The following is a 13412-nucleotide window of genomic DNA, read 5'->3' on the forward strand; positions in this document are numbered from 1 at the left end:
GGCAGCGCTGCCTGGAAGGCGCTAGGGTTAGGCATGGGTTAAAGTTAGGTGCCTTTAAGTCGACAGTGGCAGCACTGCCTGGAAGACGACGTTGGGGGCTTAAAACACCATCAAGTTAGCAGACCACGTGTGTGAATGATAGAGTTAACCTGCATGTGCGCGTGCGCACGCACACACACACGCCACACACACACACACACACACACACACACACACACACATGTACATGCACATTCAGAGTACAGAGGGTAGCCACCTGCTGGCACTGAATTAGGATGTCATTTTCTACTTATGCACTGAAGCAGGTCTCAGCAGGGGCAGCGCTGGCTGGCAGCCATAAGCAAGGACACACACACACACACACACACACACACACACACACACACACACACACACACACATTTCAAAGAACACACATCACATACATGTATTCACTTGGATCAACCACTCTTAACAAAAACAGTGAAATGTACCCACAATCACAACCTGACACACGTGTAGCCTACACACACACACACACACACACACACACACACACACAAACAGAGATGTAGGCACTGGTGGGGTAGACTAAACCATGAAGGGCAAATGCAGGAGACACACTTAAAAGTTGCACACTTTACACTTTCAAAGAGCCTTCCATTTATTCAAAGCTTTGAAAAAGTTACCGTATTTTCCAGACTATAAGTCACACTTTTTTTTAAAGTTTGGCTGGACTTGTGACTTATTTTCAGGTGCGACTTAAACATCAAAATATATATAATTTAAAGGTGCTCACATATTTCATAACTTTGTGGTAATGTCTGAAGTTGGACTTTCGGGGAAAAATGCCTTGGTTACGTTGTTTCAAGCCATTGTAGGGTGGTATAGAAAGCCTGCAGGAAGACTCAGCTTGATTTGCGCCAGATCTCATTAATATTCAACGAGCTAAGCTGCTTGACTCTGATTGGCTAACAGCTAGTCGGTTTCGTCCATAACATGACACCCAAAATTGCATTGCATTGCATTGCATTGCATTCTTCACATTTTTAGCTACATTTGTATGTACCACATCAGCATTTTCGTTTAGGGAATCCTTGTAAATTGCTTTACAATTACCATTGGGCCTACATGTAGCTCGTTGGTCGCCTTCATTATCGCCCAGCTCTCCTCAGCTTCGCCACCATTTACTCCATCTGCACATTCTTTTAAAACGTTCATCTTTTTTTCTCTCTTGCTCTCTTGGTATCCTTCCAAGCATTTGCTGCAAGCTTGGGCCTCCACATCGCCCAAAATGCTCGATTGTCTCTGTCTGTTCTTGGTCTTGGATTTTGTTCAATACATTTCTAAATAAATGTGACTTATAGTCCAGTGCGACTTATAGTCCGAACAATACGGTAATATGAAATGTGACAAGAGTAACATGATTTGCTGTCACAGAGGAGACCTGTATGCTGTGTGTTGGAGTTGACGTTTTGCTGTGTGTTGGTCGTTGTCTCACCTTGATGATCTCATCGATGAAACAGACATGAGTGACGGGATCCCTCTTCTTGGTCAGGACCTTCTGGAGATGCTGGACCTGTTTACAAAAACAGGATTCGGTCATTCCATCCCTTCTGCACAACAGGAATGAACAATACTCAATACCTCTTCAGTGAAAACTATGAGCTGTGATGGCCCTCAGCCAGCAGACTGACCTTACTGGTCACACACATAATGAAAATGTAACATGCCGTGTATATACAATTCTTATATTTTCTTCTATTTGAACATAGCACTGTGCTATCTAAGGGACAAAGTTTGAACCACTGTGGACACCAAATGAGAATTCAAATTACCAAATTACTGAAGCATAGAGATCAAATGGCAGAAATGTACAGTAAAGGTTGAACAGCACTTGGCTCAAGCATTTAGATGGTGGAAATTCAGCAAAGCTAAGCTTTTCCTATATCTGTCTGTCTGTCTGTCTGTCTGTGGCAAGGTTGAGTGAATACCTGGCCACAGGCTGCATAGATTTGGTCCATGAGCTTCTCCAGGTTGGTCCAGAGAGCCGCTCTGAAGGCCGCCGTGTTCCCCGGGGTCGGCATCACTGCCCTGCCCGGTGCCCCTGTACACAGCATCACACAAAGAGTTAACACAAAAACCTTACGCTCAGACCAGGGTAAACAGGGTTTATTATTACTTCAAATATAGTACAATCATGAACAAACACATGCATATAAAGGCAATTAGGTTTTTATGAAGATCATAATTTTATGAGAGCAGACATTTATCAAGTTGGACACACACGCGCCACACACGCCACACACGCCACACACACCACACACACACACACACACACACACACACACACACACAGACACAGACACAGACACAGACACAGACACAGACACAGACACACACCTCGATTGGTAGCTGGCTGGGTGAGGACCTTGATGTCCAGGGCATTGGTCACGTTGTCCTTCACGGATGCCCGGTATCCGTCCACCACCCCACTGATGGTCTCCCTGAGGCTGCCCAGATTGTAGAACACCTGCAGAGCCGTTCCCACCTGCGTTGGATTCTGAGGAGAACAGAGACAGAACATCAACAAATGCTTTCACATCCCAAGACAATCAAACAATTAAGAAATGCCTATTCTTTCCGTGATCAGTACAATGATACTAGCCTAGCTCTGACAATTTGATTAACCAGGGGACCAACCAGTATAATGAGAGAAATACATCTTCATCTGTTGTCGATAATAGTTTTGCCAAGTAGTGACAAACACATCCATTCGCCAAAGTCATTAACCCAGAAACAATCTGTTCTTTGCGCTGCATTCTTTGTGTTAGCAAACAAACACCAAACAGATACAATTCCCCAATACCAGTGCAGCATATTGCAGTGAGGATTACATGACATGGCAGGGCACAGAGTCAAAAGCTACAGAGAGAGCCGGACAGTGGGGGGGGCAGCTAAGACATCGATTATGCCCAGCCGTACAAGAGCCACCTGAAACACAAATCCCTTTTTTATCTGTGTGTGTGTGTGTGTGTGTGTGTGTGTGTGTGTGTGTGTGTGTTCGGTCCAGCCCATGGGAGGGCTGGAAAAACTAGGTCACATCCAAATTTTCCACCGTTTTCTCCTTGCGATTAAAACATCACTGCGGGACACAGGGCCCTGGACAAAAAAAAAAAAAAAAAGCCATTTAAAACGAATGCCACTTTTTAATCAAATCACAAAGGATCAGACACATAATGTGCTGGGCGACGTCCTGTGAGGCTGGCGCTAATAGTAAGGTGGTGATAAAAACGAGGAAGGGATCGGCTGTTCCAACCGGATGAGAGGATGAATGGATGAACAAAAAAAAGAAAGAAATGAAAGACTGAAAGGAGCTGCTGGCTTGGCTAGTGGGCAGTAACGTTCATGAGAAGAGGCATAACCAAGCAGCACTGGACTGCATAAAAACATTTAATCTACTCTCATCGCCAGAGAGATGGACTCTCTCTCAGAGAAAACTCTCTTTCCCTCGGTCACACACTCCCCCCCTCTTCAGTCGTGTTCTGTGTTCCTCCCTTCCACGCGTTCAGCCACAAACAGGAAGACGATATTGAGGTCAGTACACACTGGGGATGGTGTGCTCTTTCTCTCCCTCTTTCTCGAAATGGTCTCTTAGAGAAGCAGCGTGGTTGTGTGTCAACGTTACGTTGGGAGAGGCTGCGACATACTTTGAGATTGTAATTAACAACGTGCAAAGCGGACTCGCAGCCAGCCATACCCCCTAGCCATGATAGCTGGGACGTGTCAATCAAAGAGCCATGGGGGACGAGCTGAGGCCTAGGGGCATGACTGTAGGGGCCTAGGGGCATGACTGTAGGGGCATGACCTTATTAAACATGTTAACCTGGTGCCACTTGGTTCAGTTTTCCACTGTACTACTGACGCAACTGTAATCACTTGCTTTTGACAGAAGTGTGTGTGTGTGTGTGTGTGTGTGTGTGTGCGCTTACACACATGTACACAAGCACAGGCCGACACAACATGCCATCAGTTACCTGATGACCTCTGCTGGTGAAAAGGTCAAATAAAGGTCAGTGCAATGACAGTATACAAGATGGAGGCTCTCATTGGTGGAGGGACCTCAGGCTACAGCTAACACACACACACACACACAAACACATTGGTACTGTACAGCTGAGCTGCCGGTGATATCAAGCCCTTCAGATGGCTCTATAGGTGTGTGTGTGTGTGTGTGTGTGTGTGTGTGTGTGTGTGTGTGTGTGTGTCAGTGAGCGCATGTGTATTTCACGGCAGAAGGCAGACGATATGGATTTGATACGTCTTGCTCTTGCTTGCCATCGGTCAGGTTGGCTCGCCGCCAGCTCAAGGAGAAGGAGATGTTTCCATATAATTGACTCCGAGGCAGCACCTGGCTGTCTTTCTCTTCATTGTTCCCAGAATGAGTCCCCCGCTGTAACAGGTGCCGGCCGATCGGCTTTCTCTTACTGGCAGCAGCGAAAGGGGGCTAATGGGTTTGGCCGCGAGAGCTGGAAATGTAAGGCGACAAAGGGAAAAAAAGAGAGAAAAGTGGGAACAAAAGGAGAAGTGAGACCTTCGCTGCTGTAGGGGAGGTGAACAGTATATCTAAAAATACCTGCCCAGGTCTGGCTAATTAGATTGGTAAACGTGCCGCAGCTTAATATGTTAAGAGACGAAATCTCTCCTTTTCTAGCCTGCCTTTTTTTCCCTTTCCATGGTATCCAAACAGACATACACAGATACAGACACAGATACACACACACACATACACACACACACAGTTTCTTGACTGTAAAAAAATGACTTAGTGAGCTTCGCTTCACTTCATCTCTGCTGTTCCGACACACACACCTCGCAGTGTGGGGGAGCCGAGATGAGACGCTTCCAGCAACCGCATCCAGCAAACCTTACATAATCTTCGTAGGCATGGTGTACATTAGGCCGATAATTAGTCCTCTTGTTTCGGTCCATATGTGCGTTCCGCGCCGCGGCATGCCAAAAAGATTATTTTTGTCGCTACAGGATTAGAGGTGTTTCTCCTTGTGGGAAGGATGTGTGGGTGAGCGCAGCAAAAATCTCCTTAAAGCACGTCTGCTCGAGGCTGTGCAGTGGGAGACCAGTTCTGATAGCGCTTTCATTTCCCTCTCGCAGGTGTGAGCAGGGGATTTGTGGGAAAATGTGAGCGAAAACGGGGCCTGGGTGGATGTATGTGCTATTTGCCCCCCCCACACCCAACCCCCCTGCTCCCCACCAAGGGGGTGTGTATTTGCACAGACGCGCGGACCCACTGGGATGGGGAAAGCCACCGCTAACTTTAATTCCTCAGTCTCCACACCCCCCCACCTGTGGTGCTGGAGCCCCCCTCCTGTAACCGGGACACGGAGATTAGCACCTGCTCCCTAGAAAGTGGGCTATAATGCAGAGGCACCGGTCGATAGTATCGCTTCCATTAGTCGCTGCAGGGCTGTATCTGTGTGCGCTCTGATAGAATGGTTATCCTTTGCCACCGCGGATTGGGGAGGGGGAGGGGGGGGGGGAGGCGGAGGGGTGTAGGGGAAGGTACGAGAGGGGAGGTGTGGCAATGGCTCATTTGATCATACAGCTGAAATGTGTCCCCCTGCACACATTTGTTCCAAGTCAAGACATCTACAGCTGCCAATGAAGAAGCCACCCGTCAATGATGAGCAGTGCTGACGCTGGCGCTGCAGCTAGGGGTGGGCGATATATATCGTCAGGGGCGTAGATTTGCGTGGGGACCGAAGGACGTGTCCACACCAATGTCAAATTACGACTGAAATGTCCCCACCAATTCAGGTTGAAATGTGGAAAAAAGCGCTCACATGCGCTACACAAAGAGTTAAATCATTTCTCACTTAAAGGAGAATTCCGGTGTGATATTGACCTAAAGTGTATTGAAACATGATACCGAGTGTGAACGTATGTCTCATAGCCCATCTCGGCTTGTCCCCTGCACTCCAAAATCTGAAAAATTAGTTAGCCGATGCTACCAACAGCTTTTTCAATAGTGGTGCTTCGGCATCGGGCTAGCCATGCAAATAAATCACTGTTTTACACCCATTTACGAGGCTCAATGTATCTCCACACTTCATTGGTAGACTTACGAGGGCCCTGACATTTAAAACGAGACATTGAGAACTTTGAAAAAGCACTGGTAGTTTACTTACAAGACGATTTATACAGACAGTATCTTCACGAAGTTTAGCGTTTGCAGCCATCTTGAATTTAGTCACGATAAGTCGAGCAACGAGTAAGAATGAACAGGTATGATAAGGGATCAGATTCCAAAAATAATTCAGTGGAAATGCATGGATTCCAGTTTCTTCCAGTAGCAGCAACTGGGTAAATCGCGCTGATTTGAAGTTACCTATAATAACTACCAGTGAGCCGCAGTCTCCTGCGCAGCATGGCGCACTACAAGGCATATGAAGTGCGTCCAAATTCACCCATTCTTCTCTGTTGAACTCCTCGAGAAGTAGGCTACTCATGTGTCACATGAAAGAGCCTTTTCTCAGCTTTTAAACGGTGCTAGCTAGCCACTATTTGCTGTGATAAACAGTTCGCGAGAAAAATTATGTCAAGAGATTGAATAATTATTCTCTGCGCCATCCCCACATCCATTCGTCTCGGTGGAATATCGTAGGCCTACACACTCTTCACGCAACAAATGACAAACCATAGGCCTATATCAGAATAAACAGCAGACCTTACCGAACACAAAGGTGAATGCATTCCCGTGTATAGTTAGTTGTTCCATTCGGCTTTAAGCATTTCTTAAAACTGAGCTGTGATTACTTCGCCTAGATATATGTAATTATTAGAATCAGAGAATATACAGGCAGCTCACGGTTAAGAGTTTGTCAATGTAGCCTTAATGTTTTCTTTTCACAAAATGCTAAGCATGCATGTAGGCTATTTAAGTTTCTTAAAACTGAGCTGTGCTTAGATGGGTCAATGCATGATTTCATAACAGACCAAATAGAAAATAAATGTTAAATATAGCGCTACATATTAAAATCAGATTATGTAGGCTACACAGTATAGTTAGATCAAGTTGCACAGTAGCACATTTTAATCATGGATAGTAGTTAGACAATAGCACATTTTAATAATTTTATATATCTATAGTGGCTGGTGAAAGAGTTGAGGGGGGGGGGTTAGTGGGTAGAGTCCCCACCAAAGCTCAGACCAAACCTACGCCCTTGTATATCGTCTGCGATAATATCGTGATTGTTGTTTTAACGATGTGCAAATTGACATTATCGAGTATTTAAATTACTTATGGGGAAAAAACACTCGAAATCACGCACTGAAGACTCATACATTCCCAGGAGGTAGGCTATGCGGGAGAAGTGCAGAAGTGTCATGTGATCACTAGTGGGTCACAACGTTGTCCCACGCAGCCTAATGTTTATTTTGTGCAGCAAGAGTAGCCTACTTGGGATTTTTATGCGGCTACTTCTGTTCAAGTAGCATTGATGAGACAGTCACGTTTTTTCCTACACGGTATTATATGTAGAGAAAACATTAGCCTTTGAGTATTTTAATAGTCAGTTGTAAACAAATAACTATTCTCATGTAACTCTTTTGTAAATGGACTTAAGTTCGCTCTAAATATCTACGTTTATCGATTATGCTAACTGTTAGCATCTCTATGGGATTTCTCATTTACATTAGCCATAAGCTAACGCATGAGTTTCTATTCTGTAACTTGGAATGCTAGCCTACGACTCTTGGGAAACTGTTAGGCCTATTCATTTTCTCTAATGTAGCTGGCTAGACCATGTCATTGCCACACACACAAGTGGGGGCAGAATTGGAAATGTGTCATAGAGTGACAATGCATTGGTTGATTTGGTTAAAAAGTCACAGGTTAGGTTATTGGTTATTATTGTAATGATGCTATTCATAAATAATGAGCTGTAAAGTAACTCAGACTTTAACAAAACATTTTTTTTAAAGGATATCGACTAATTATCGTTATCGTCAAAATCACAAAAAATATCGAGATATTATTTTTTGTCCATATCGCCCACCCCTACGCTGCACCAGTGCGTTTGGTCATGCAGTAAACAGCAGTGTTTGCACACAATTGCTTCCTTCCCATGAACACCTGTTGGCTGTATACCACTGCCATTAGCCTCAAAGCCTGTTTGTTTTATCAAGGTGCTGACACACGGCATGAGGGTGAGCCCCGGATATTTGTCAAACAAAAACCAAAAGGAGATAAAACGAGGATAGCGCGGCCGAATCCACACATCACAACGCTCGGAGCCATCGGACTGACAGCTAAGATTTTCATTTTCAACACTGGCTTCCCCGCCAGTTTCAGAGGCTTGGAGCGAAGACACCTGTTGTGTGATTTCTCGGAAACCACCCGTGACTTCCAGAGAACGGAGAGAAGTGCAAGAAAGAGAGAGTGATAGATAGAGAGAGAGAAGATCTGACAGAGCGCTCGTACATCAACTTCTACGCCGTGTTACCGCGGCAACGGCGAAACCAACGACAAAGATAATGAAGACCGATTAAAGCCTTAAGGACCACTCTGAAAATGTCACAGAGACACACAAGGTGATGAGAAGCGCTTCATTTTAGGAGCAGGTCCCGCAATTAATGGGAGTGGGGGGTTGAAGGTAGTGAGGGATTAAACCGAGTCACCCAGTCACCTTCATTAGTCAAAACCAAACAAAACTCAAGCTAACCCCATGTAGTGGTTCAAGCTCCCAGTCCCCTTCCTGACTCCACTTTCTCCCTACGCCTCAGTGGAAAACATCAAATGCCAACGCCATTGATTAATTTACAGGGTTATGGATCCGGAGGATTTCAGGAACACAACATGTCTCACATTCACATTAGGTTAAGAAAAAAAAAACTGCCATAAGCGATGTGAAGCAATCTTTGTGTTTTCACATAATCACTATGTTGCATAATGTTCCATCATCTAGATCAGAGGTTGAGAAGAGGTTTCTTTTTCTACAATGACCTGCCAAGCCAGTAGAAAATCTTCCATGTTAGACATGAAGAGAGAGGATTTTGTGTGGAAAGAGCTGGTAAAACAAGTATGCATTTTCCAGCTCACAACACTTGGCTACCCCATGGTGTGCAGAAAGAACAGCTTATACGTTCTGACAAACTGGCCCAAAGACTACACTGAGAAACATCAAAAGACATTTGTGCTGAGAAAACAATATCATTCCATTACAACAAACTTGGCCACCAGCCAGCTACAGCCTGTAGCAGCTCTCTGGGAGCCCAAGTGAGAAAGGAAAGGGGGGGAGGAGAGAGAGACATAGATGTTGAAAGAGAGAGAGATAGGGAGAGAGGCATGTGCTAAATAACCAGACCCCGATTCGGTCAGGAAATAAAAAATCGGGGGTAAAACAAATCACCTTGTAGCAATTCAAGCATAAAAGAGAAGGATAATTGCCAGTGACATTTATCATCACTAGCTCTGAATAACTAAACAAAGAAAAAGTCTAAGGCCACGGTTGCTAGACAGGGAGATCAACAGCTGCACTCGACTTCACTAGTTCACAGTTTCTCAGGAGCGCCTCAGATTGGGAGTCAGTTCTATAAAGGAAAGGGTTGCCAGGAGCCCGTTACAACTTTCTCTGGGTGTGAATGTTTTTCTGACACTTCCAGGGCTCCCTTGCATCACACTCCTGTGTGGCGTTAAATCCTGTTATCGTGAACGTCGGTGGGGCGCGGGGACCACTGGCATATGTATGGTCGCCATGGTAACACTCCCTCATTATCAGCGTGGCACTGTTGGGGTACGTTATTGATAGGTTCAAAACACGGCTTGAGTAAAAAAAAAAAAAAAAAAAGCGAGGCATTCATCAAAACATGAGAACTCCATCTCATGTACTTTTGTAATTGCAGCAAAGGAACGAACCAACTGAAACGTACCGAGAGAAAACTCAATGCTCAGGAGCGGAGACGGTCCCCAACAACTTAATACCTTGTTCTCGCTTCCTCCGCTCCCTCTGCTATCAGGTCTTTCATCTGTCAATCATAAGTTGATTCATAAGTGTCAATCAAGCTCATAAGTGTCTGTTTCTGACAGCAGAGGACATGAAGGCTCTTGGGATCACTTTATAGTTGCTGTTTCTATATGCTCTGCAAGTGATGCATGTCTAAAAGGAGTAGCACTCCATCTATGATGGTTCCTGCTGCACCATGCAATAAACGTCAGTGTTGAAGACCATAATGACGGATAATGGATGTTCCAAAGATGAAAAAACCCCCAAAAATAATTATCCATGTATATAGAGGGCTAACCAGTTAAACGTTTGATATGGAAGTTACATTAAGAAACATTAAACGACATACAAGAAAAACATACAAGAACTGCTGCTCTATCTATCTAAAGACATAAAAAATAGAAGAGCCAAGCAAAATCAAAGAATCAGTGTCTCAAACTGATCTTCAAATCATTTACATAAGAAGACAAGAATAATACATAAATGTAAAAACGTCTGCAGAGACCCCACCATGAAAGCAGTGCAGCTACCCTCTTATTAACATCCAGGCTAAAGCAGCAGGTAAGGGGTAGCTGAGCTCCCAGCGGGAACGCCATTTCCGCCTCGCGCACACCCCCACTGGGCACTGAAGGACTGAAGACCGAGACACGACACCCCCGCTGACAGACTACAGGACACACGTAGGGTACGCCTGCATAGCCAATACACACGACAGCCATTCTCCTCGCTATATGGAGAGATGTGGGGGGAGATGGGTGTGCTGAGGTGTAGGGGTGGGGGTGGGGGCAAGGAGAGAGTAAGGTGTGGGTGACTGTGTGAGTGAAAGAACAAGCGCATGCAGTCTACCAATCAATGCAGCAGCAAAGGGTGGCGAGGAAACAGAAAGGTGTATTAGTATGGTGTGTGTGTGTGTGTAGAAGATGGGGTTAGCTTGCATGAAAGAGAGACAATCAGATTAATGGAGGATTGAGGAAGGCTTGAGGAAAGAGGCCTTTGAGAAAGCGACTGCGTCAGGGACTGGACAAATGCACTCAGCTCGTGATCTGAAAGAGTCCGTTGCCGTGCAAGAGGACTATGGAAGCTCTCAAAGGTGGCAGATGTTTTTCATCCTCCACCAGCCATAGGTCCCGCGGGACTCTGATGTAAAGGTTACACCTTTACACACTTTACTCCAAAAACAGGCGAACCGTGAATATCAGGGGCAACAAGATGACCTTTTAAAGCGACCAGCGCAGTACAATGGAGCAACCCTCCAAATGCGGCACAGGCTTAACGCACATTTTATAGGACCGAGAGAAGTGTTTCTGATGACCAATGACTGTCATGTGTTTTGTCATCTTCTGGTTTGTCTTTCTTTTTTTCAGCCAAGTTCAGTTTCACAGGGATTCAGACAACATAACAGGTCACTGTGAATTATTAAATCCACTCAGCTTACATTGAAGGTATAAAAAAAGGAAAAATAAATAAAAGAGATAAAGTAATACATAGATGCAAATCATATACGCATTAATGATTTGTCTTTCAGGGCCCATCACAAACACACATACAGTCCATACATACTGTACATACATACATACTGTACCTACATATGCAGAAGCATTAATCCACGTGAGACGCAAAAGCTAAAATACAGATCCAAGCACACAAACCCAAACTCAAACAATATGAGAACACACACACACACACACACAAACAGTAGTGTGAAAAGCAGGCCAGGCTCCCATGCCAGGGACCCATCTGCTCCGATGTCACCTCCCATCACGGTTGCACCGGCCCTCCTGCCGCTGTGCCGGAGAGTGCTTTCCCTGAGAGGCCACAGCCCTGACGCCGCCACACTCCATTTAAAAACACATTTAGCACAGGGCAGCTGCTTCTGTCCAAAGCCATTTAGTCCAAGTTAGGACAGTAGGCTTTAATCAGTATTTGTGTAATCCAACTAAATGAAATCGACGCCATTACAACTCGTTTCAGTCTACTACACGGCCTAACTACCTGGCCAAGACGTCACTGGAGATGTTCAAAGACTCAACGGTGCAGAACACAATGTCTGATTAAGGCACAGCAAATGAAGACATAACGTAAAGGTTATGTTGTCAAAAAAGCTACAAAGGGAAAAGAGGATAATCAATGTATATAGTGTGCTGTCTGCATGAAGAATCCAGCACTAGGTACAGTGGGACACTTTGGTTGCTGAGCTCCCTCCAGAACAGACTTACAACCAACAAGTGAAGCAAAATAAATTATTCAGTTGGAAACATTAAGCTTGATGGACATTAATGGGTAATGAGACCTATCCATCAGCATATAAAAGTGAACACCTGTATAGAAAGAGCATGATATATGGCCAATGAATGGCTGAAGTATGTGCTGCCAGTGACACACTGCTTAAGCACCACTTGGACTGTTCAAGCCTCCTGGGACGCTGTCATACGATGAGCTATGCAGCGCACATGATGAGAACGTTCACACGTATAGCCAGGCCAGAGTGAGAGGAGGCAGGGGACGCAATCATTTCAAGCGCTTTCAGGAGGCTCAGACTAGGAGTTGTGAGTATAAATAGTGCAGGGAGGATCCAGGAGCGATTATTTTGGCGTAGCCGTGACTCAGCGCTTCCCGGCACAACCGAGCGTGAGGAAAGAGCCAAAATGATAGTCCAAAAAGCACGGATGAGAAGTAACCATGGAGATAAATCTACAGCTATTTGGCATTGATCAGCTTCTTCTTTCTATGGAACATCATTAAAGCCCTTCAGAGAAAAACCCATAGGCTCAGTCTTTGAGAGCGCTGTGTGGTCAAACCTCTCCATTAGCCGCTCGGTATGGAGCCCTGCTAGCCTGACGATCTTATCCTCCAGTTCGTACAAACCTCCTCACTCAGGCGGCCAGGCGCTAAGCTTTTCCCACTTCCCCTGAAAGGGCACTGTCATCTGAGCACGCTCAGTCCCTCCCAGCATCTGAGCACGCTCAGTCCCTCCCAGCATCACTTCTAAGAGCCGGGGACATTGGCCATTGACTCCGTTCAATCATAACCTGGTCTCGATCGATGTCCGTGTTAAACCCTACCTGACCCGAGCTGAAGTCATCAACCTCTACACTCCACCGGCCGAGAGCGCTGGCACTTTTGATCGGGGCCCTTTAATGCCTCCACCAGGACGTCATCATCCTCTTCGTCACTTCAGGATGAAGGACTGCGCTGTCGCCTCTCCAACCCCCCCCATCCACCAATGCGGAGACCCCTTCATCAGAGATGTGAGAGAGAGCCACTTGCTGAAAAAAGGGATGGCAGGATCGATGTGTTGGTTTTCTGTCCGTGCAGGGTGGAGGGGGTTTGTGGGCTTATATAACACTGAGCTTACTCACCAGCTCTGGCCAGAGGGCTGTCTGACTCAATGCAGGGGCCTACCGGTGCATG

General features: G+C 45.6%; 1 protein-coding gene across 1 annotated transcript in view; it reads right to left on the bottom strand.

The window, feature by feature from the left end:
- Positions 1–13412, bottom strand: part of cog5 (component of oligomeric golgi complex 5) — a 93739-nt gene that overhangs the window by 43729 nt on the left and 36598 nt on the right. The window contains exons 8-10 of the mRNA XM_048267539.1: positions 2383–2542; positions 1974–2086; positions 1481–1558 (exon numbers count right to left, since the gene is read on the bottom strand). Of these exons, the coding sequence (XP_048123496.1) occupies positions 1481–1558; positions 1974–2086; positions 2383–2542 (351 nt within the window). The remainder of the gene's footprint in view (positions 1–1480; positions 1559–1973; positions 2087–2382; positions 2543–13412) is intronic.

The sequence above is a fragment of the Alosa alosa genome, chromosome 17 (assembly GCF_017589495.1).
Source record: "Alosa alosa isolate M-15738 ecotype Scorff River chromosome 17, AALO_Geno_1.1, whole genome shotgun sequence".
NCBI classification, from domain to species: Eukaryota; Metazoa; Chordata; class Actinopteri; order Clupeiformes; family Clupeidae; genus Alosa; species Alosa alosa.